We start from the raw sequence: 20,182 nt of genomic DNA, 5'->3' as shown, positions 1-20,182 counted from the left end.
ACATTGACCGAATTACGTTTTTAGAGGGTCTTTTCGAGATCATTTTGAACGTACTTTTTCGATGCAAAATTGACGTTTAATACCTTTGAATTATGGATCAATCGAAAAAAAAGTTCAAGATCTATTAACTGGCCTAATCTAAGATAGGTAAGTCAAACAGCTTAAAAGTGGTGGTTAAAAAAAAACAAAAAAAAGATATATATTATTTGAGTCCATTTTTTTATTTAAAAAGGTTTCAGTTTTTATCTAAAAAAATTGACTATCGTATTTTGGATATCTGAAAGCGGTTTTAGTAATTAAAGCCCGAGAAAAAGGATGTCGCAAACCGCATCTTTATATGCATCTGTCGTAGTTTCAAAGACCCGGAGCTTTAATTTCTTGACTGCAACCGCTTCTAATTGAGTTATTTCTTGTTGTACGTGAAAAATTAGCACGGTTTTGGATTCTGTGTAAAATTTTGCACCAAAATTGATTGAATTAGATTTCTAGAGTTCTTTGGGGGTCATTTTGAAGGCATTTTTTTGGTACGAAAATAGCGTTTAATCTCTTTGAATTTATATCAGTCGGAAGAACAGCTCGAGATCTATCAAGTGACCAAATCTCAGATCGGTTGATCAAATAGTTTATGTGACCAAATCTCAGATCGGTTGGTCAAATAGTTTATGAGTGATGGTCAAAAAATCAAAATTTTGTTTCATTTGAATTGTAATTTTTTTTAATTTTTGGATATTTAAGAGCGGATTTCAAGCAAGAACAGTTGTCGTAAACTACATTTTTCTATCTGCTGGAGTTTCGGAGATATCGAGCACCAACTATTCCGGAGTTTCAAAATTTTTTTTTTGTTCAAAACTTCAATCACCAGAGAGCCAATTTACAAAAATTTCGCATAAAAGAGAGAACTTTTGAAATCATTATTTTGATCTCAAAATTCACTCTTTAATATCCTGATTTTTAATGCCGAATTTCGAGGAACCCTCCACTCTTGACAGCTACAAAATTAATGGCAGTAATATTGACAGAGTAAATATCCGATCTTATTGTAAATGATTCTAAAGAACTCGCTTTGGTAGCCTGTGATATTGCTTTTTAGAAACGTATTGATTGTCATTTCGAAGAATCTGTTTTGCGAATAAATTACGTTTTTTCACCAACTGCTTGTATATTCAGGAATGAAGCGTTGTCCGATATCGCTTGATGTATTAGTATTCATTTTTCTTGGAAGAATTTGACATTTATTTTTGTTTCACTTCCATCTTGTTCAGGCTAATGAAGATACACGTCCATCAAGTTGCGTTAGGTTCTTTGAAACGATAGAAAATCCGGAAAAGTTCTCAAAACAAAAAAGATGTTTAACGTAACGTTTAACTCAAAGATAATAAATTTAGGTCTGATGTTTATTTAAAATAGGACTTTTTTCCCGTGCGATATGTTTCAGGTGTTGATGAAAGTCATCGTTTAATCCAAAGTATATAAACAAATTCTGGTAAAGAATGAGGTGCCAATTTAATGTTTAAAATTCTCATGGTTCCTTTGATCTTCCAGCAGTGCCGATGCCATGTCGAAAGAATAAAAAATTTCGTGAACCACATCTCATATAATCCATCTCGTGGTTACCCAATCGTCATAATTACCCTCTAGCGTTATCTGCCGGTGTTAAACGTAAGGTAAACATCTCCTGAAATGTTTATAAGCGCAAGGTGCTCGAAAAACTACAACACACCACTTTAAAGCATGTGTTATATCCGGTTAGTCCGCCCGAAATAGCACCGAACAAACGAGAATCTCTAAACTCATTTAAATGCTCGTCTGAACTCGGCCGTTCTCGCCTTCCAGCTCGGCACAACAACATTCTTGAGTCTACCGGGTGAGCTAAACAATCTGTCGGAGATCGCGAGAGTACGCAGTTGGCCGCGTGTGACTTTACCATGCTCGTGTTTTTCGCGGTTCTCATAGCGACGGCGTGGGCTGAGCCCTTGTTGCGGACATGTGAGCCCATTCGGGTAGAGATGTGCACGAATCTGGGCTATAACATGACGGGAATGCCCAATCTCGGCGGGAACGATGTTCAACACGAAGCTGATTATACTCTCAAGTCTTTTTCGCCGTTGATTCAGTACGGATGCAGCTCACAGTTGAAACTTTTCTTGTGCTCGGTGTACGTGCCCATGTGTACGGAGAAGGTGGCCAACCCTATCGGACCATGTAGAGGTTTGTGCGAAAATGTGCGCTCCAGATGCTACCCGGTACTCAAGGGATTTGGGTTCTCCTGGCCAGACGCTCTCAATTGCTCCAGGTTTCCGGTGGAGAATAACCATGAGCATATGTGCATGGAAGGGCCGAAGGATAAAGGAAACGATATTATAGCACCGGTACCGCCGGCGGTACAGAAGATTGAATGCGAACGAAATCATATCATGAAGGACATGGGCAACTGCGTCCAGGCATGTGAAACCAATCTGCTGTTTGATGAGTCCGAGAAGAATTTTGCCGAAGTGAGTATAGAAACTAGTACCAATCTTGAACTTTGTGTACTCTGAATATGGAAACAATTTATAGATAGATAGCTGCTGAAGACCACCAAGTTTGCATAGTTTATAGACTCGGAACTAGTTTTATCTTTATAGAGAGGTACTACCGCAAATTTACACCGATTTGTTCGTTTCCTGTTAAATTCAACAGATCTTATCAACGCATTTAAATTAACACATTCTGACTGCCCCCATGGGCTTAAAACCGTACCATAAATAACCATAATTAGTAGAAAAATTTAGAAACTATAAACATTTCCAGAGTACCAGACCATGAACCCGTACTTTGTCAAAATTTAACGCGAAACTGCCGTAATTTCACGTTGTTATGCGTATTCTGTATAATTTCGATCTTTTACATCATCTTTTGAATTTCACGGAGCATGAATAACATACGTAATTAGCAGTAACAGCGTGTTCTAAATGTATGTAATCTATTGAATGAAATCATTACAATGTGTGCGGTGAGATGCATGAAAAAAGTGCGCTTTTGTAGGGAACTACACTCTATTATTATTAATTATGAGGGACCCTTAATGTTAAAAATGCAAATGTAGAGGCTAGCATTGTTTTAATTCATTTTATTCAAGTGAAAAATTAATTTCCGCTGTATAATAAAACGAGAAGAGCTTTCACAAATTTCTGCTGCACTTTTCATTACATTTCAACAAAGGACTGATTGTCACGTTTAATTAAATCACATTCATTTGTTTTTACGGTGCTGCCAACTTACGAAAAAAGTCATCGCCTGTCTAATTTTTGATGTTTGGTATTCCGGACAAATTAATTCAGTTTCAGTTCAATTAATTTATTTGTGGTAATGGGAATTCTAGCTAAAACTGGGCAATTAACAAAGCTGCGGAATGCAATTATTAATTTGGAATAAAAACCGCAATTACGGCCAACACCTGATAAGATCTGGTAAAGACACTTTGGACAGAACCCACCTGCCACGTTTCTTGTTTATTAATTTTTGAAGTCTGTTCCAGAAATTTCTTTTTCATCAATATTTACAAACAACGATTTAAATATTTTAACGATCTTATTTGATTATTATTTTTCTCAACATCTGCTACCGCACCGGTCGTTCTTTCTTGTCCAAGTCTGATCATCCAGCTCGCACCATTGTAGTAGTTTCTTTTCCAATAAGCACTTGTTCATAGGGGTCATCAGTTTTTTAGAGCCGCGATTCTTTTGTAATTCCATTGGTAACCGCAAGCCAATAATCGTTGGCAGACTCTTTGTGTTATCCAACTTTAATGGCTTTTGGATTTGCGTTTTTCATCGCGCTAAGAGTTTTTTTCTTGGTTCAATTATGATTCTGCTGGAGGATTGGGTGTACTTGTGTTAATTAAAGAGTATGACGGTTGGTAACGATTGAGTGTAATGTGTGCCAACACAAGCAGTGTGAGGGCAATAATAGCTTGGGCCCTTGAAGGCACTATTGTGTTCTGGGTTGAAGTGGTAAATTAGTTCTTTGGTTTTCCATATCGGGCCATTGTTTATTAGTTTGTTCGTCTGATAAAACTTCTACTTTTAGATCAATTACACCGCTCCTAATACAAAATCTGTTTTGTTGATATCGCCACTATAAATTATCTATATCTATTACGTAAAAAAACATAATAATAAATGAGCATGCTGCCAAGATAATTTGTCATAAAAAATCGTTTTTCCTATTTTCATTGTGTATAATGAAGCTTACCACTAATATCAAGTACGCAAGTAATAAATCTACTAGTTCATTATCTAACTGCACGATTTAATTAAGAGGAATGAGGTTTACGCATTTCTTTACCTAATTAATAAGCACTTGTTTACGTACTTGGGTTTCTTCTTCAACGCGTGAGTTGATACTGTAGACATTCATTCCTACTTCTTCAGATTCTGTTTCTAGTTAACTTTGTCTGATTCAACGCTTCGAAAAGAAACTTTTCACTGTGTCATGCTCGTCAAAAAATATAAAATATTACAGGAGAAAAAACAAGTTCAAAAGTTTGTTGTCATTCCGGTAGAGTGAATACCTGAAATTAAATATATTCCTGAAAACTCCAAAATTTGAATATCTGAATAATAATTTACGTTTTTATTTTAAAAACGGTATAAATCAGGCTTTGAAAACTGTAAATTTGAAATTAGCAACTCAAAAACTGAGAATCAGGAGTTGGTCGTTCGCAGAATCGAAAAATTTACCTAAATATGGCGATAATTTTTGAGAATTTAGCACAGTTATAAAGGAATTCAAAAGTTGTCAATCCTGAAAATTTTACTGCTTTAGGACTGAAACTCCCAAAGTTACCGAATTTTATAGAAGACCTAAATTTTTGGTTTATTCTAAAAATGAAAATTCTTATTTTTGTTCTAAAATTGTGATATTTAGCATAGTTTATAAACAGATCTCAGATGGTAATTTCTCCAAATTTTATTGTGCAGGAATTAAAATGGCTCATGCTTCATGGAACTGGGAAATCTACACATTTTGAAAATATGTGAATTTGAAAGCACTTTTTTTTTCCAGTCAGTTTTTGAGTTTATGAGAACAATCAAACACGAAAGTATCAAAAATTCGTTCTATTTTCTAACTCAAGCTGTGTTGGAAATTCAAAGCTATCGAATGCTGTCCAGCAAGACCGCTCCTGTTTGTCAACTAAATTCTTGGTCCATTGATCAAGCTATAAGTCGTTCTGAATTAGTTTCCATTTTGAATAATAACGAGTAACGTAAATGCCCTAGATGTACAGCTCCGACTGTACTCAAGCTGCTGCAGACATTCCATCGAGTGTCTGCAGACAGACATATTTTGCCCAATCTGAATTAATGTTTGTCGTACCTTCTTTTGTCCCGAACCACCGAAATCTAAAAGGTACAAAATTTATTTTTCCAGGTGTGGGTGACTGTCTGGGCCATGATCTGCTTCGTGATCAGTCTCGCCTCAGCTTTAACTCTCACAATTGGAGGAGGACGTGTAAAAGCTCGCCCTTTGATAAGTCTAGCCCTTTGTTATTGCATGGTGAGTGCTGGATGGGCCCTTCGTATGTTCTCTGGTCGTATGACAACGTACTGTCCAACCTCCGCCGCCCCTGAAGATGGTCTTTCGAACGTGAACTGCGCCTTTGTCTTCTTGTTGATCTACTACTTCGGAATGGCAGCAAACGCTTGGTAAGTGTAGTGATTGAAGAGCGGTACTGGTCTTGTGATAATTGGAAATTAATTTTAATTTCATGCAAATTTCATGGCATGGAAGCAGCGTGAAGTTCCGCGCTTAGCGTTTGTTGTTGATGAACCCAACGAGGTTGGGATTACATTCCGAATGCATTGAGAGAGAAGGGTCTTTGGATCGTTCTTTTCTACCTGCCAGACTGCTGTGACAGGCCGTTCCACCATAATTTATAACCCAAGAAGCGAAGTGGTCGTTACCAAAAAAGAAATATTAATAATTCCTTGTAATTTATGCTTTATGGTCCACCGTGGACTGTTTATTTACACAACCACACTAATTGCCTGTTACACTAAATTAAATATTTAATGACGATCAAGTATTATAAGCCGGTTGGGAGCTCGTCGATCGCCTTGTTAAAATATTTCGATGGACTTCACTTTAATTAACTTATTTATCACGAATGTGGATCGGTTTTAACGAACGGCTAGTACAGCCAAGAAAAAACTGACAAGTGTCGGATTAGGATAAGCTTCTTACTGCAAACGCTTTCACAATGACATTGCAACAGGTAGAGAGGATCTTGGCCTTCGTTTTCGGGATTCTTGATGGTCCCGATTTGTCAGGTGGTCCATAAATAAACCATCAAACCAACAAAGCCTCGAATGGTCCACCCCTGCATCCTCGAATTTTGTTGTAAATCATAGCAATTTTGACGTTTCCTGACTTGAAATCAGGCGAAACCGGTAGCTCGTTGGAAATTATTTAACAGTTTTTGCAGGGATATAAACCGGTAAAATACCAAATGAGGTAGGTAATACGGTGTGTAAAATACGCGACGTTTTTTCTAATTATCCGCAAGTATGCAGCTACCTCATATTTTAAAGGCGCGAGGTTGATTACTCGTGTTATTTAGAAGAATTTCAATTTTAAACTCGCGGTGATAAATTGTCAGCACTGAGTAAAATATCGCTGTCTTTAAGGACAAGAGAAATATGTGGTAATTATGAGCACTGTCAAATAACGCTGTTGCAAATAAACTACCATTTAAACTTAGAATGAGGTTTTTGTCGTTTTGCACGGTAATGAAAGTTGACTTTGTGACTGCTTATATTTGATGTGCACAAGTTTATTGCTTTAAGGATAAAGTTAAATAAATTTGAACATGCTTTTGTAGTGTTGGAATTCCTCGCACTATAATTAACATTTGTACAAATTCCTGTTTGAATGCGTTGAGCCCCAAAGGCGTTTGAATCATTTTTCCTGGAATTTACGCTTTCATAATGTTATTTCATTATATAAGTGTTTTGAACAACGTTTTATCTACACAAGACAGTCTAAACAGACGCGAGAACGTTTGGTTGTGGAAAATATATTTTTGAGAATATTTTCGAATTCAGAGATCAGTGAAGAAACTATTTTATGGATTAAAAAATAGGAATTTAGGCCCCATTAATTTGGAACTGCCCAAAAATAAACACAGCTTAAAAGGCATCGGTTTGACCGTAGAAATAATTTATAGCTTTGATGAGGGGTTGCCATAAAATGGTAATTTCAGTTAAGTCAAACCTGATTATTGGATGCAGGTATATTTCGTGAGAGTTAATAGCCCAGGGCTTCCATTGCCCAAACGATCTTAAATGCTTCATTTCCATACAGTTATTACCGAAAAGTGCTCATGTTAATTGAGAAAACAATGTGTCAAAATGGGCACATGTTCTTTATTCGCAGAAGTTTACATTTTGCACTTCCTCCGTTAAACTAAACGATCAATAAAAGCGTTATCTTTATTACCTTTATGCTATTAACTTATTAGCAGCTAACCTGTTAACGATAAGAACGAGTTGCATAATCGTAACTTTCGAATTTTTCCTGCAATTGTAATTAGTCTCATCAGTTACAAAGACGTCTATAAAAGATAATCCAACTGGCGTTTTGTCGTATTTTCTCCTTCAGTCAGGCACTAAAGTCTATCGACCAACAAGATACAAGTATTTAATAGTTTTATAATGTTAATAAATCGTCGAGTTGCGTGCTAGAAACGCACTTAATTCGTTACGTATGCTGTAAACGTCTTATGGAAATCAATCGACATGTTTAGTGCTCCATTACTAGCCGGATTGTTCTTTAAAAATGGGAATTTATTGTACGTGTCTTGGGTTACTACAGGTCACTGAATACCGCGTTAGCATACCCGCTAGGGTGCGTTTGCAAAGCAACGGACCTCGGGCGGGTCCCTGAGGGACTCCGGTAGCCTCCAAGAAAGGCATTTGCTCCAGTATCCGGGGTCATCATCACTGGGCGCCGATCTCCAAACCAACACTATAATTACGTTTGTGGTACGAATCGTCTTATTTGGTGAAGAAATGAAGGAGAAAGTTCTTGGTAACAAGTGTAAAATATTCATAGTTGGTTTTTTTGCCCCCCAACCTTAACAAGGCGTTAAGCAGGTCCGTTCTCAACAGGTTGTCCGTGGCGTTTCTAACAATGATTTGTTGTCCCGATCCCATCTCTTCCACTGCCGCGCAGCATCGTTCGTTATTCAAATGTAGCCTTTGTTGGACCTCGGCATTGTTGGCCATGTCTTTTATGTTAAACGTTCTGGTCGTTTTTTCGTCTGTTCTCAACTGTTAATTGGATTCTTGTTTAATGCAGATTGAGTCTGATGTACGGGAAAGTGCGTTTACCTCGTGCTGTTCCAACATCATGCTGAGAGAACCAATCACGTGTCAAAACCATCCGTTCATTTATCATCACGATACCATCAGTAAAACGAAGCTGTCGGACTTTTTTCCGACCCTCAGTATTAATTATCGAGAAATGACGACTTCGAACTTTCGAGTGACAGCCGAATCTGCGTGAGTTCCTATCGCTTACTTTAATCTCGACGGTAATTATTAGTTTCTTTGATACTGCGATTTACTATGGGGGCAAAACGATAAACTCGAGGAGACAGGGCCCTAATGGAATTTTTCTGAGACCGGTCGGAGAAAAGACGCAAATTTATTCGGCGGTGTCGAGACAAATGCCTACTACTGGAGAGGTTTGGCCTTATGTAAATTGTCTGAATTTTATAAAAGAATTAAAAAATCCAGAGAATTTAAGATAATCTGTAGTCTCCAAAATCGGGAGGAAGGAAAAATCTATTTTCAATTTAAAATGTAAATCGAGTAATTTAAGAACAGGTTTTCTTTTTGGGATATGTTCGTTTGCTTATCTAGAATCAGTAGTGAAAAGTTTTGCGAACCGTGCAGAGCGTTTATCGTATTTGACTTCCGAACTATCAGAAAAATAAAAAATATCAAGAGATTCTGGGTTTGACGATATCCGAAGCATCTTTCTGGTCCTAATAAAATTTGGACAAAAAAATTAATGAGGCGTGTCGAGGGATTATCGTATTTTGTTTCCAAACTATCAGTCAAATCAAAAAATACCAATAAATCAAAAATTTTCTTCATAAAATTTGGCGAAAGACTATGTTTGAACCATCTTCTTTGTCGTTGTATAATTTGAACAATGGTAATTCGAAGTATGTATTAGCCCAGTATTAAGAGGGAAACTTCAGTACTTATTTAGATGAGCAAACGAACATCTTTTCACTACAAATGCTAATTTAGTAGGCTAAATCTATTTTAGAGAAAAAGCTCTGCAACGTTGAAACAAAAAAACAAGTTCAATTTTATAGATATCTTTGGTGTGAATCCTTATCTATTTCTATCATTTTTTAATCGTTGGAACTTTGTACATTTTATTGATACAATAAAAAATTAGTGTTATTGCCCGACCTACTGTTTTTTTCTCAAAATTATTAAAATGTAGATGCAATTTTACAACCAGTTTTACATCGTTACACTTCTTCGTTATCCAACGATAATAATTATTCATGGTAATTGGCATGACAATGAAGGAAATGATGATGTACCTCATATTTCGTTAAGCTTATCAAACTAGTTTATCAAATTACATGTGTGCTTGAATAAAATTATGCTGTGTCAATGGTGCACCAACATAATTTCCCGTTTTGTGCCATGTAAATCCCATGTAAAAAATATATTTACACCCAATATAAACCCGTCCGATGCGCTTATTTATTTTGGCCCCAGCATAAAACTACCGTATAATAATGGTCGTTTATGGCCACCGTTATAGGACCGCTGTAAACAATTTTCCCGTCCATCCTGTTTGAAGAAGGGTCGTTCTTTTTTGACAGTTCAATATTTACCATCAAGCTAACAAGCATCTGCCCATACTAAATTCATCCAAGTCATGTTACCAATGGGTGTATAGTCGTTCTCCTTCTACTTGGAATGATTATCTTCGTTATGTCGCTTTCACACGTAATCAATCGGTCGTTACCACGTTACACAGTAATCGAACGTCTTTGATAGAGCTATTTGAAATGGAGTTAAATCTCGAGCTTATAATTGGGATTGTCATGACAATTAACCTTGTTGATTAAGCGTGACTTCTCTACATCGAGGCTTCGCTTCTTCTTTTTCTGCATGGGAGGATTTCCAAATCGAGCAGAAAATCGCCTTGTCGTATTCTCGGTTTTCTATTCATACATCACGTCTTGCACCGCTGTGAAAATAAATATTTACAACAAGAAAAAAATAATCACCCAGCCAGTGCAGCAGGCCATGTGTTGGGCGTTCTGGGCTCACGCTATTCCATCACGTCAACACCTCGACAACATATCCGTGGAATTAATGGAGGAAGGATGGACAGATCGGACGTGCATTAGTACCTTGTAAACGTAATCTAGTTAAGAATGAGTCAGGTAAGAATTCGAAGGCGTTCCAATCGAGTTGGCCGTTGCGTCACAGAACAATGGAGCATCTTATTAACTCGACGAGCTCGTTTGTTTTGGTCGTGTTTGGTTGCTTTCCCTCCAGCCAACTGTATCTCGTAAATCTGCTTTTAAACACCGACCATATCTGTTTTGAATGCCGCGCCAACGCACGCTCTATAAGATGCGGAATGCAGATAGTGTGGTCGCTGCAATGGTAATAATGCCTTTGTTGGTCACCTCTTTTGCCAATGCGCGAACCACATCGACCAACGGTTAAATAAACTGCAATATCTTGAGTATGTGTTGATGTAGTTGGAGCACACGTAAACAAAAGGGGGTCCAAAATAGAACCCTGCGGAACATTCACTACCTTGGGCTCCCGTTTTCTGAGCTTTTATGGCTTCGAATTGCCCGTTCATAAATCTCCAATAAGTAAACATCTTTGATCCAGATCTCGGTGGAGCCTCGACATCGGTCATAAACGAATATCAACCGAAAAATACTCTCTTATCTCGAACTATTAATCGTGGATCAAAGCGAGCCGAATCATAAACTCGAGTGGCTCCTCGATTGCAGAGACTTTTGCAAAAATTGCAGAGCTAGATAAGCGTCTTTTGACGGCGCCGTTATCACCCAATTACAGAACTAAACAATAAATAAAGAGTTCTCAACACGACTTCCGTTGAAAACACACAAAGGTGTCAAACATGTCGTTAGGTAAAGATAATTCAAGCAGCATCGAACTTTCAAATATTTGAGTTGACAGTCACCTGCCCTGTAGACACGATTGTTTGCTTATCGCCAACCACAGGGAAAGGGCGATGCTAAAGAGTCACTGAACCGAAAACAAATTATTGTTTGAATAAATAACACTATGTTAAGTGGCCACGAAGAAACAAAGAAATGAAGAACGTTCAGGGTGGTCAGATGTAGACTATTGGATTTTTTGTCGTGATCACGGACCGTGGATTCAAATCAATGGTTGGTTACCGATTCAACTTGATTAACCAGAATAATTTCTGATGATATTTCGAATTAAGACGTAATGAGCGTGAACAATAAGATCCAGAACTAGGTAATCAAAACTGATGGGAATTCTAATGATTTTGTAATTGTTGACGTGTTTATGGTGCCAAATGTGATAACAACCGCAATGGAGTTGGATAGGAAATTGCTGTGTGTGTTTATAGATAAATTGGTTAAATCGCGTTTTTTCGTGACACTTGACTGATCAAAGAGTGACTTGTTGAATGAGGCTACAATTTCAAACATGTGTGAAACTCGTTCCATGTGCGCTTACAAGACAATCTCGATAATCTCGCTATTAAATTTCACATGTTGCTATTATTTACATGGCGTGGCGTCAACTGTTTAACATCTGCTTTGTTTTGCCAGAGATACGAGCGGAAAATATGCCAAATTATCTTTGGATTTGGTTTTCATTCCTGATCTTCCAGATGCTTCCAATTCCTCAATCCTTTCGCATTTCTTGTTTGAACACACGTTCCAGACGTCCAGGTACTTTATGTTCTTGGAATTCTTTCAATTGCTTCTGTAGATGTGGTGTTTAAAAGCCTCAGATTCACCAAATGCTTTTGGTCCTGCAGATCCTTTTATTACGTTCAAATTTATCCAATTCCAAATTTGTTTCTAAACGTTTTATCATTCTGTATAGGAATTTTGAGGATTAAAATTTTGATTTTCTCCACATTTTTGTTTTTTTTAGATTCTTTGGATTAAAGTCTCGTTCTTAGAATCTTTATAAAGTCCTTAGAATCCTTTTTGAAATTCTTAAATTACATTAGATTTTCTTTGGAACTAGAATATTTTTGATTTTCTTTTCTTCTAATTCGTTGGATGGTCTAGATTCTGATCCTCCAGATCTCTTCTGCGAGGTCTTTTAGATCTTCCAAAAGCTTCTACTATTCTTGGCAATCGTCTTTTGTATTTTTTTGATTCTTCAAATTCTTGAAAACCGTTGTAACTTCTCTTCTAACAAATCAAAATTTATTGGCGTTTCATGCAAAGCCTAGCGATTTCGCGAAACCTCTCCGGTTACAGCAATTTCTTACAACAAGTAATTTTCCCACAATTGATTTTATGGTATAACAAGCCTTCAGGATACCAGCGTAGCCTCATATAAAATACCTACACGTAATCAATATTAATTTAATCATAATTCTACAATAATTGTCGTACTTATATGGATTTTAGCTACAATTTATGTGAATTTGATGACTGACTCGCCAACGTGCACAAACTAACTTTCTGTAATTGAAAACTTGAAACGTGCAAAATTCTGTGTAATGGGAAACGGAAATAAGAAGATTTTATTTACTAATAATGGCTAATTAACTTCAAACTTGTCAACAAGAAGTGCAATTGATTAGTTGATAAATTAATGCTTATAACTGAAAGAAAACCAGTTGCGTCCACAACACGTAAAAGAAAAGTTTTAAAAACGACCACAGATAGCGAAATTGATTTAGATTACAATTAATTAGTGCGAATTAACGGAAATGAAATTCATACGAGCATTTATAAGTGTGGTAAATTGGTTAGCTTCCAATTATGGATTTCATTCATGGCCACTACATTGTACTTATCTGGTGTTCAATTAAAAAGTCTGCAGTGCTTTTTTTGTACAGATTTAGTTCACTTTTTGCATTCCGTCTGTCAAATGCGACAGTAAACATGACTTTTTTAATTGAGCGTTGAATATCTTCTTTAATACCTCCTATAGTCTCGTTGAATATTCATAGCGTTCCTAGAGCAAGAACAACTTTCCTATTAAAACTGGATGCATCGGAATTATTTAAAGAAGAGTTGTGAAATTTTATGCCCTAAATAAAAACGTGAAGGCTAATGCAGACCATGCACGGAATCGTGTCGTAATTTTCGAAACGCTTAACACTAATTTCCTTTTGGAAAATCGGTGTGAAACTGCAAATTAGGAATCTTCGGTCTCAACCGAAGGAGTGAAAATTGTATTTAAACCGCGATTTCTAGGAATTCAAGGAGTTATTAACTCTCTTGTTGAAAGAAATCGTGATTTCAATTTTATTTTTGTTCATTTCTCGATGCTCTTAACTTTCTACGATTTTTTAATGTCTTCTGTAATGGTTAGATTTTCTAGATTTTTGGGTCTTTGGATTCTTTAAATTCTTGTACATTTTCTTGAACTTAAGTTCTCAAAGTTTTAGGTATTTTATATTCTGCATATTCTATTCTTCTAAATTAAATGTTTGTAATAATTTTTGTGATTTTAGGATTTTCTTGTTCTTTTAGATTTTTTCGGGTTATTCAATTTTGAATTTTTTCCATTACTTATATTTTTTCGTTTTTCTAAGGTTCTGGAAGAAGGATTTTCCGAGGTTTTCTGGGATTTTCGGTTCTGGAAGAATTTTTGAAGATTTTCTAGAATACTTCAAAACTCTCCAGGATTTTGTAGAATTTTAAATTTTTTGGATTTTTTCTGATTCTTCGGATTTTTTAGATTTTCAGAGATTCTTCTGGTTTATCTATAGTTTTAGTTTTTGGATTCATTTTAGTTATTTCAATTTTGTAAGAATTTAAAGGATTTTTTGATTCTTTGAAGCTCTTCTCAAATTCTACTTTCTTCAGAATTTTTTCGCTGGGCTTTTATAATTCTTTAAACTTTTTTGGGTTTATTGAAATTTTTGGATTGTTTTATTGTTTCGATTTTCTATTATCCGGTATCCTTCAGCATTCTAATTTATTAAAATTGTTTGGATTTATTGAATGTTGTGGATTTTTTGAATTCTTTAAAGTTTTTGGGATCCTTGGTATAATTTTTTAGAAGTCTCCAGGAATTATGTTGCGTTTTTTTCATTTTTACGAGTTCCGGGCTCTTAAATACGACTTTTTTTGAACGCTAGATACAAAAATATAATAATTTTGCCCATTTTGCCTTTGCAATTTAATGGACTCCAATTTGGGCTTGTTCACCTTTAGTCTAATAACTAGGTGGCCGAACTCCAATCTCCAAACTGTCGGAAATCATCTCATTTTGATTTACTGCTGTTCTAATGGCTACCAATTTGAAAAACAACACAAAGACATCTGAAAATCTCATTTAATTATTTATAATTCTCTTTTCCAGGTGGGTTTGTTTATGCGCGTGGTGGGTCGCACGTGTGGGACTCTCCTGGCCTCCAGAAAAACTCCGAAGTTTAGGCTCGGCTCTGCATGTGTGTGCTTGGGGTCTGCCAGCAGCCCAGACGGTCGCCGCCTTGGTGCGGAGGGACGTCGACTCCGATGAACTTACCGGTAAGAAATGGCCCTCTTCGCCCTACTGACTCACATAATGACAACTAGTTTTTGTGGAGCGCTTCTTGAAATGCTTCCTGTCCAGATAGAGCCATTAGTGCATTGGTAAAAATCGCGCGGAATGCCGAATGTGGATTTTAGCGCGTGTTCGGCGAGTTGTCCGTTTTTGTCATCGAAAGAATCTGATTTTCATGGGTAGCAACTTGAAGGAATTTAAAATGATGAGCAGGAAGATGCTGAAGAATGGGAGGTGGGTGATGATTACAAGAACCACGAGGATTCGGACAGACTGCATTTTCATTTTAATTAGGTTTTTTGTGATTGTGAGAGAAATCCAATTTGGAATTCTGGTCTTGAGCGGACCAGTTCGCTGTCGGGGGCACTGCTGAATTTTGAATGTTAAGTGCTTTGTTTTGACGCACGTGGTCCCCCAAAAGCCCCCTCGCAGGAAACGCTCTCAATTTCGCATTTCCTCTCATTACCACCGTGACGCCTACACCATCACGTTCGAGTTTTTCCCCATCAGGTGTACCAACCATGCCCAGATATAAAAACTCGATAAAATCTATAATAAATTACAAACGTTGCCGCATCCTCATCGAGCCAGTGCTTTGTTGAAAAGCAAATTATAACGACCAAGCTTCGATCTTGATAAGAAATTCCTCGAAGTCGAGATGCAGCCTCCTCACAGTCGACCCTTGTTGCCTCTCAAGAGCAACATTTTGTGGGTCGCTGGTTGTGGTCGTGATTAATGGTGCGGTGCGTTCACGGCCTACTCGACTGTCACCATCCCAGCCCGTAACAAGCGCGAATCGCTTCGCATGCAAAACAGCTGGCTGATCGCGGTCGGCTTTGTCTGGTCGCGATATCTACTCACGACTTGTTGCTCGATATAAATTTTCAACCGGAGGAGACAGGGCCGGTTTAACAGTATTTAAAAAGGAGGAGACTTCATTAATTGAACATCGTTTGGGAGGGATTTAGATTTCTTAACGCGATGGGCGAGGATTTCGAGGAATTGAAAGTTGAATATACTGACCGATTGTATTATTGGTTGCGGAGATTTCAATGCCTTTTCCGGTTTCGGCACGCAAATAACAGCCCCCGGAGATGCAGTTTACAGTTGAATTTATTGCAGAGAACAGAAAGAGATGTGGCGGTTCCAAATTCCATGAAGTTCTCAATTTTTTTATGCGTTTCAAATAGCTCTTTCTGTGTTGCTTTCACAACCAAAAACTCTGAAGATTTCAAAAAGTTGTAATTCTGGTAGTTGGCAAGCTTTTACCTTTGACATGTAAAGTTTTGCAGATAGAAATTGGTTTTTATGGTAGGGTCCCATTGTGCCGCAGTTAAGTATGCCAACAATGGAGCAATACCGCAAGTATTCCCTGTCATAAATAATATTCTGCTGGTCTTGCCCAGGTCCGTATTGTGTAGTGAAGCGTAATATTAACGCAAATTTTTAAAATTCACCTACTTTGAAAAAATAAGTAACTTTTTGTAATCTTGGATCATTCATACAGTTTGATCTTTGGATATGTGATATGTAGGTACTTTAGAGTACCTACTTATATTTACTATTGGTTCTTAATGATCTGATAATGCATTTAGAAATATTAAATATTATCGTCATTAATCTGTAGCAGAATTTATTGTAACAAATTTTTGCCGTTTCACTTTTATCTGTTGAATGATGGCACCACCCTTACTATTACAACCTAGCTCGCAGGTAGTCCTCTCAGCGTGTAAACAATCCCGGCTCTGTGGAATATCGGAACAATATGATTTATTGTGGGTACGGTCAGCTCTCGGAGGGCTGTGGTAATGACTAGATAATTTTTATTTCGCTGCCATAAAAACCAATTTCTATCTGCAAAACTATATATCAACCGTGCTCAATTACAAATTTCTAAAGCAAAAGAAACAAATTTTACAAATTTTTGTTTGAAGATCTACCCTTTCTTCCTAGTGATAGTTTAATACTTCCCAAAAATGTCATACATCAGATTTCCCTGATTTTCTAGCTGATTTTTTTGCGATATCGTTCAACTTTCCATGATTTCCTTGTGATTTCGTCCAACTTCTTTTGATTTTCTTGTGTTTTTGCCTATCTTTTCCTGTCTTTTTTTTGTGATTTTTTTGACTTTCTTTGATTTCCTTATGATTTCGTGCAACTACTCCTGATTTCCTTGTGATTTCGTATAACTTCTCCTGATTTCCTTATGATTTCGTCTGACTTCCTCTGATTTCCCTGTGATTTCATCCAACTTCTCTTGATTTTCTTTCTCGGATTTCCTTATGATTTCGTCCAACTATCCCTGTTTTCATTGTGATTTCGTCCAACTTTCCCTGACTTTCTTGTAATTTCGTCCAACTTCCTCTGCATTCCTTGTGATTTCGTCCAACTTTCCCGCCTGATTTTCTTGTGATTTCGTCCAACTTCTCCTAATTTTCTTGTGTTTCGTCTGATTTCTCTTGATTTCCTTGTGATTTTGTCTGATTTCCCCTAATTTCCTTGTGATTTCGTCCAACTTCTCTTGATTTTCTTGTGATTTTGTCTAACTTTTCTTGATTTTCTTGGGTTTTCTTTTGTTTTTCCCCGATTTCCTTATGATTTCGTTTAACTTTCTCTGATTTCCTTGTGATTTTGTCTAACTTCCCCTGCTTTCCTTGTGATTTCGTCCAACTTCCTCTGATTTCCTTGTGATTTCGTTGAACTTCCCCTGATTTCCTTGTGATTTCGTTCAACTTCTCTTCATTTTTTTGTGATTTCGTTCAACTTCTCTTCATTTTCTTGTGATTTTGTCCAGCTTTCCCTCATTTTTTTGTGATTTCTTTTGACTTTCTCTGATTTCTTTTTGACTTTGTCTGACTTCCTCAGATTTTCTAGTGATATTTTCCGATTTACTATTGATTGCCCCTGATGTGATTTTCTAACGATTTTGTAAGACTAATACACCGATTTCCCAGGGAGGTCAACCCCTCGTTCATAGTAAAATAGAAAATTTGATTGAGATCGGATAAAAGCATAAACAAGGTTCTTTTCATTGGCTCGCATAATCTGTATCACAGAGGTTCAAACAACCAATCGACCGTAACCCTTTATTCATTGGCTAGATGTCGAAATCTGTTATTTTTTGGATTAATTCTAAACTATTTAAGTCATGCACAAAAAAAAAATTATTGGATGTTGATGACAAAAACGTCCAAAGCAGAAGAAAACGAACTCTGGATTAGCTGCGTAACTTTTTCATTTTTTGTTCATTGGCGGGAAACGACAAAGCTGCGAAATCGAAGAGCAAAAGACAAAATTTTTCTGTTATTTCCTCGGGTTAAGTCTATTCCGTAATTTTTGAGAATAAGTCTTTAAAATTCGTCTTCGGTCACCTTGGAAAATTACAAGTCACGTCTTTGATTGAAGATCCAGATTACGTCAAGCAATTTGACGTTGTCAAGCGGAGGATTTTCTAAAAATGACGATCAAACAGCTTCAGAGAGTCGTGGCGTGTTGAAAAAATCTCTTATTTATTTCTCACGTTATCTATCCATCTTCGAGCTTCAAAACTGACAGTTTTATTTTTGCAGGGACTTGTTACATCGGCAACCACAACTCCTCGACGCTTCTCTTTCTCGTGTTGATTCCCGACTTCATCTACTTCCTCTTGGGCGTCACCCTTCTCATTCTCGGTTGTGTCTGCGTCATCCGTAAACCTCGGCCTTCCGCTGCCGCGCCTCTCACCGCCTCCACTCCACGCAAAGAAAGCGATTTTCTGGGTGCCATCTGCACGTTGTACGCCATTCCGACCTTCTGCGTGATGGCCAGCATCTACAACGAGTACGCTAACAGAGAACAATGGTTGAACGGAAGAAGCAAACCCGCGCTGTGGGTGTTTCTAGTCCGTCACCTCATGTCGCTCTGCATTGGTGTGAGCACGATCTTCTGGATATGGTCGCTGAAGACTGTGACGGCTTGGAGGGCGGTGTTGAGGCGGTTAGGGCCAAGAAAGCAACTACCGGTGAAAATGCAGCCAGTGCCGGTGTTGAGGTATGTGCCTCCGCATCCAAGTGTGGCCAGCAATATGAGCACGAGTAGTCGACATTCAACTAGGTCGCATCCTCACCGGAAGCCGAGGATGCATCATTTGAGAGGAGGAGGCGAAACTGTTATTTAGTTTTCCGGAAACTTCAGGAGTTAATGAAATTAACTGCGGGAAAGTTGATCTTGTAAATATGCTGTGATTAAATCGAAGTTTTTCGAGCTGGCATTTTGTAGACGTTGAGCATGAGATCTACAAGATGATGATTCGTGAAAAAAGTGTATGTTCTAAGAAGTTTATGTTTTGTCATAACATATCGTTTCAGTGATGTATGAAAACAAACACTGTTTGTTGATGTTTATACATTTTCATATCCATTCAGTTTCTTAAAGTTTGTTTTGTTTCATGTCTTGTTATTCCTACTATGGCCATGGTAGGCAGATTTCTCATCATGTCATAGGAGAGGGTTTACTTAGACTTCGCTTCTCAAACAATGCTCCTTTTTGAATACATGTACTGTATTTCTTGTAAATGTGCCTTGAATATCGTATCGGATGTACATAAACGTGCCATTGTGTTTTGTAACATACTGTCAAGTCTATAATGGTCAATTAACTGAAGAGGTGACACCAACATCGTGAGGCGCTCTTCAGTTTGTTACCGTTATAAACGATATAATTTTCTATTTTTAATACTTTTTTATACATAAAACTTTGTATTGTAATTATATTTATTTAGTTTTAAAGTGTAAAATTGTTTATATATTGTGATATGTGTTTTTGAGAACATTTATGTAGATAGCTAAATAAAACGAAAATGACGTTGATTGCTTTTTTATTTCAAAACCTGGTATTAAAACAACTTTTAAATATTAATTAAACCATTAAAATTGAATTAGGTAATCGTTTTTGAACACTTTATCGATTGGAGGAGATTAGACGGAATTCCGGGTTACGTAAGTTCATGTATGCAACCAAAAATACATTGTGGGAGCTTTTGGAAGGAATTCCGGGCTGCGCAAATGGATGTATGCAGTCAAAAATACGTTGTCGAAGCTTGATAAGCACAAAGTTAAGTTTTTAGGACGAACAAAAAATTTCTGTAAGGTTTAAACAGTAAAGGAAATTTGGGGAATGAAATTGATTTTAGATTCTCTCTAGTTTCTCTATAACATAATTTTCATCTTACATTTATGATTTATTTTATATTCTCGGTTCTGTTTAAATTTTCTAGTCTCTCTGCATTTTCAACATTTTTCTAGACTATGCGTACATTCTTATTGATTTTTTCGGCTTTTCTAGTTGTTTTTTATTTTTTTTTTTGTTATATTTTCTTTACATTTTCTTTATATTAATCCAACTTCACTTGACATTCGGTT

The 20,182-nt window shown here is 37.0% G+C and overlaps 1 protein-coding gene across 1 annotated transcript; it reads left to right on the top strand.

Annotated features, from left to right (window-relative positions):
- The first annotated feature begins 1,847 nt into the window (after positions 1-1,847).
- LOC148171335 (frizzled-4-like) lies at positions 1,848-19,630 on the top strand. Its single transcript, XM_088040596.1, has 4 exons — positions 1,848-2,492; positions 5,413-5,687; positions 14,601-14,767; positions 18,353-19,630. Exons 1-4 carry the CDS (start codon positions 1,926-1,928, stop codon positions 18,937-18,939), a joined length of 1,596 nt encoding a protein of 531 aa, XP_087896722.1. The 5' UTR covers positions 1,848-1,925; the 3' UTR covers positions 18,940-19,630.
- Positions 19,631-20,182: the final 552 nt, after the last annotated feature.

This window comes from Gnatocerus cornutus, chromosome 7 (genome assembly GCF_029298725.1).
Source record: "Gnatocerus cornutus isolate USDA-ARS CGAHR chromosome 7, icGnaCorn1.1, whole genome shotgun sequence".
NCBI classification, from domain to species: domain Eukaryota; kingdom Metazoa; phylum Arthropoda; class Insecta; order Coleoptera; family Tenebrionidae; genus Gnatocerus; species Gnatocerus cornutus.
The sequence above is the reverse complement of the archived record's forward strand: the minus strand, read 5'-3'. Positions and strand labels throughout refer to the sequence as shown.

What these genes read in the sequence shown, in the direction of transcription:
- LOC148171335 (XM_088040596.1), top strand. Translation starts at nt 1,926, where the DNA reads ATGCTCGTGTTTTTCGCGGTTCTCATAGCGACGGCGTGGGCTGAGCCC. An exon ending in GGAATGGCAGCAAACGCTTG is followed by an intron (nt 5,688 to 14,600) that starts GTAAGTGTAGTG and finishes TCTCTTTTCCAG; the next exon opens with GTGGGTTTGTTTATGCGCGT. An exon ending in CGACTCCGATGAACTTACCG is followed by an intron (nt 14,768 to 18,352) that starts GTAAGAAATGGC and finishes TTATTTTTGCAG; the next exon opens with GGACTTGTTACATCGGCAAC.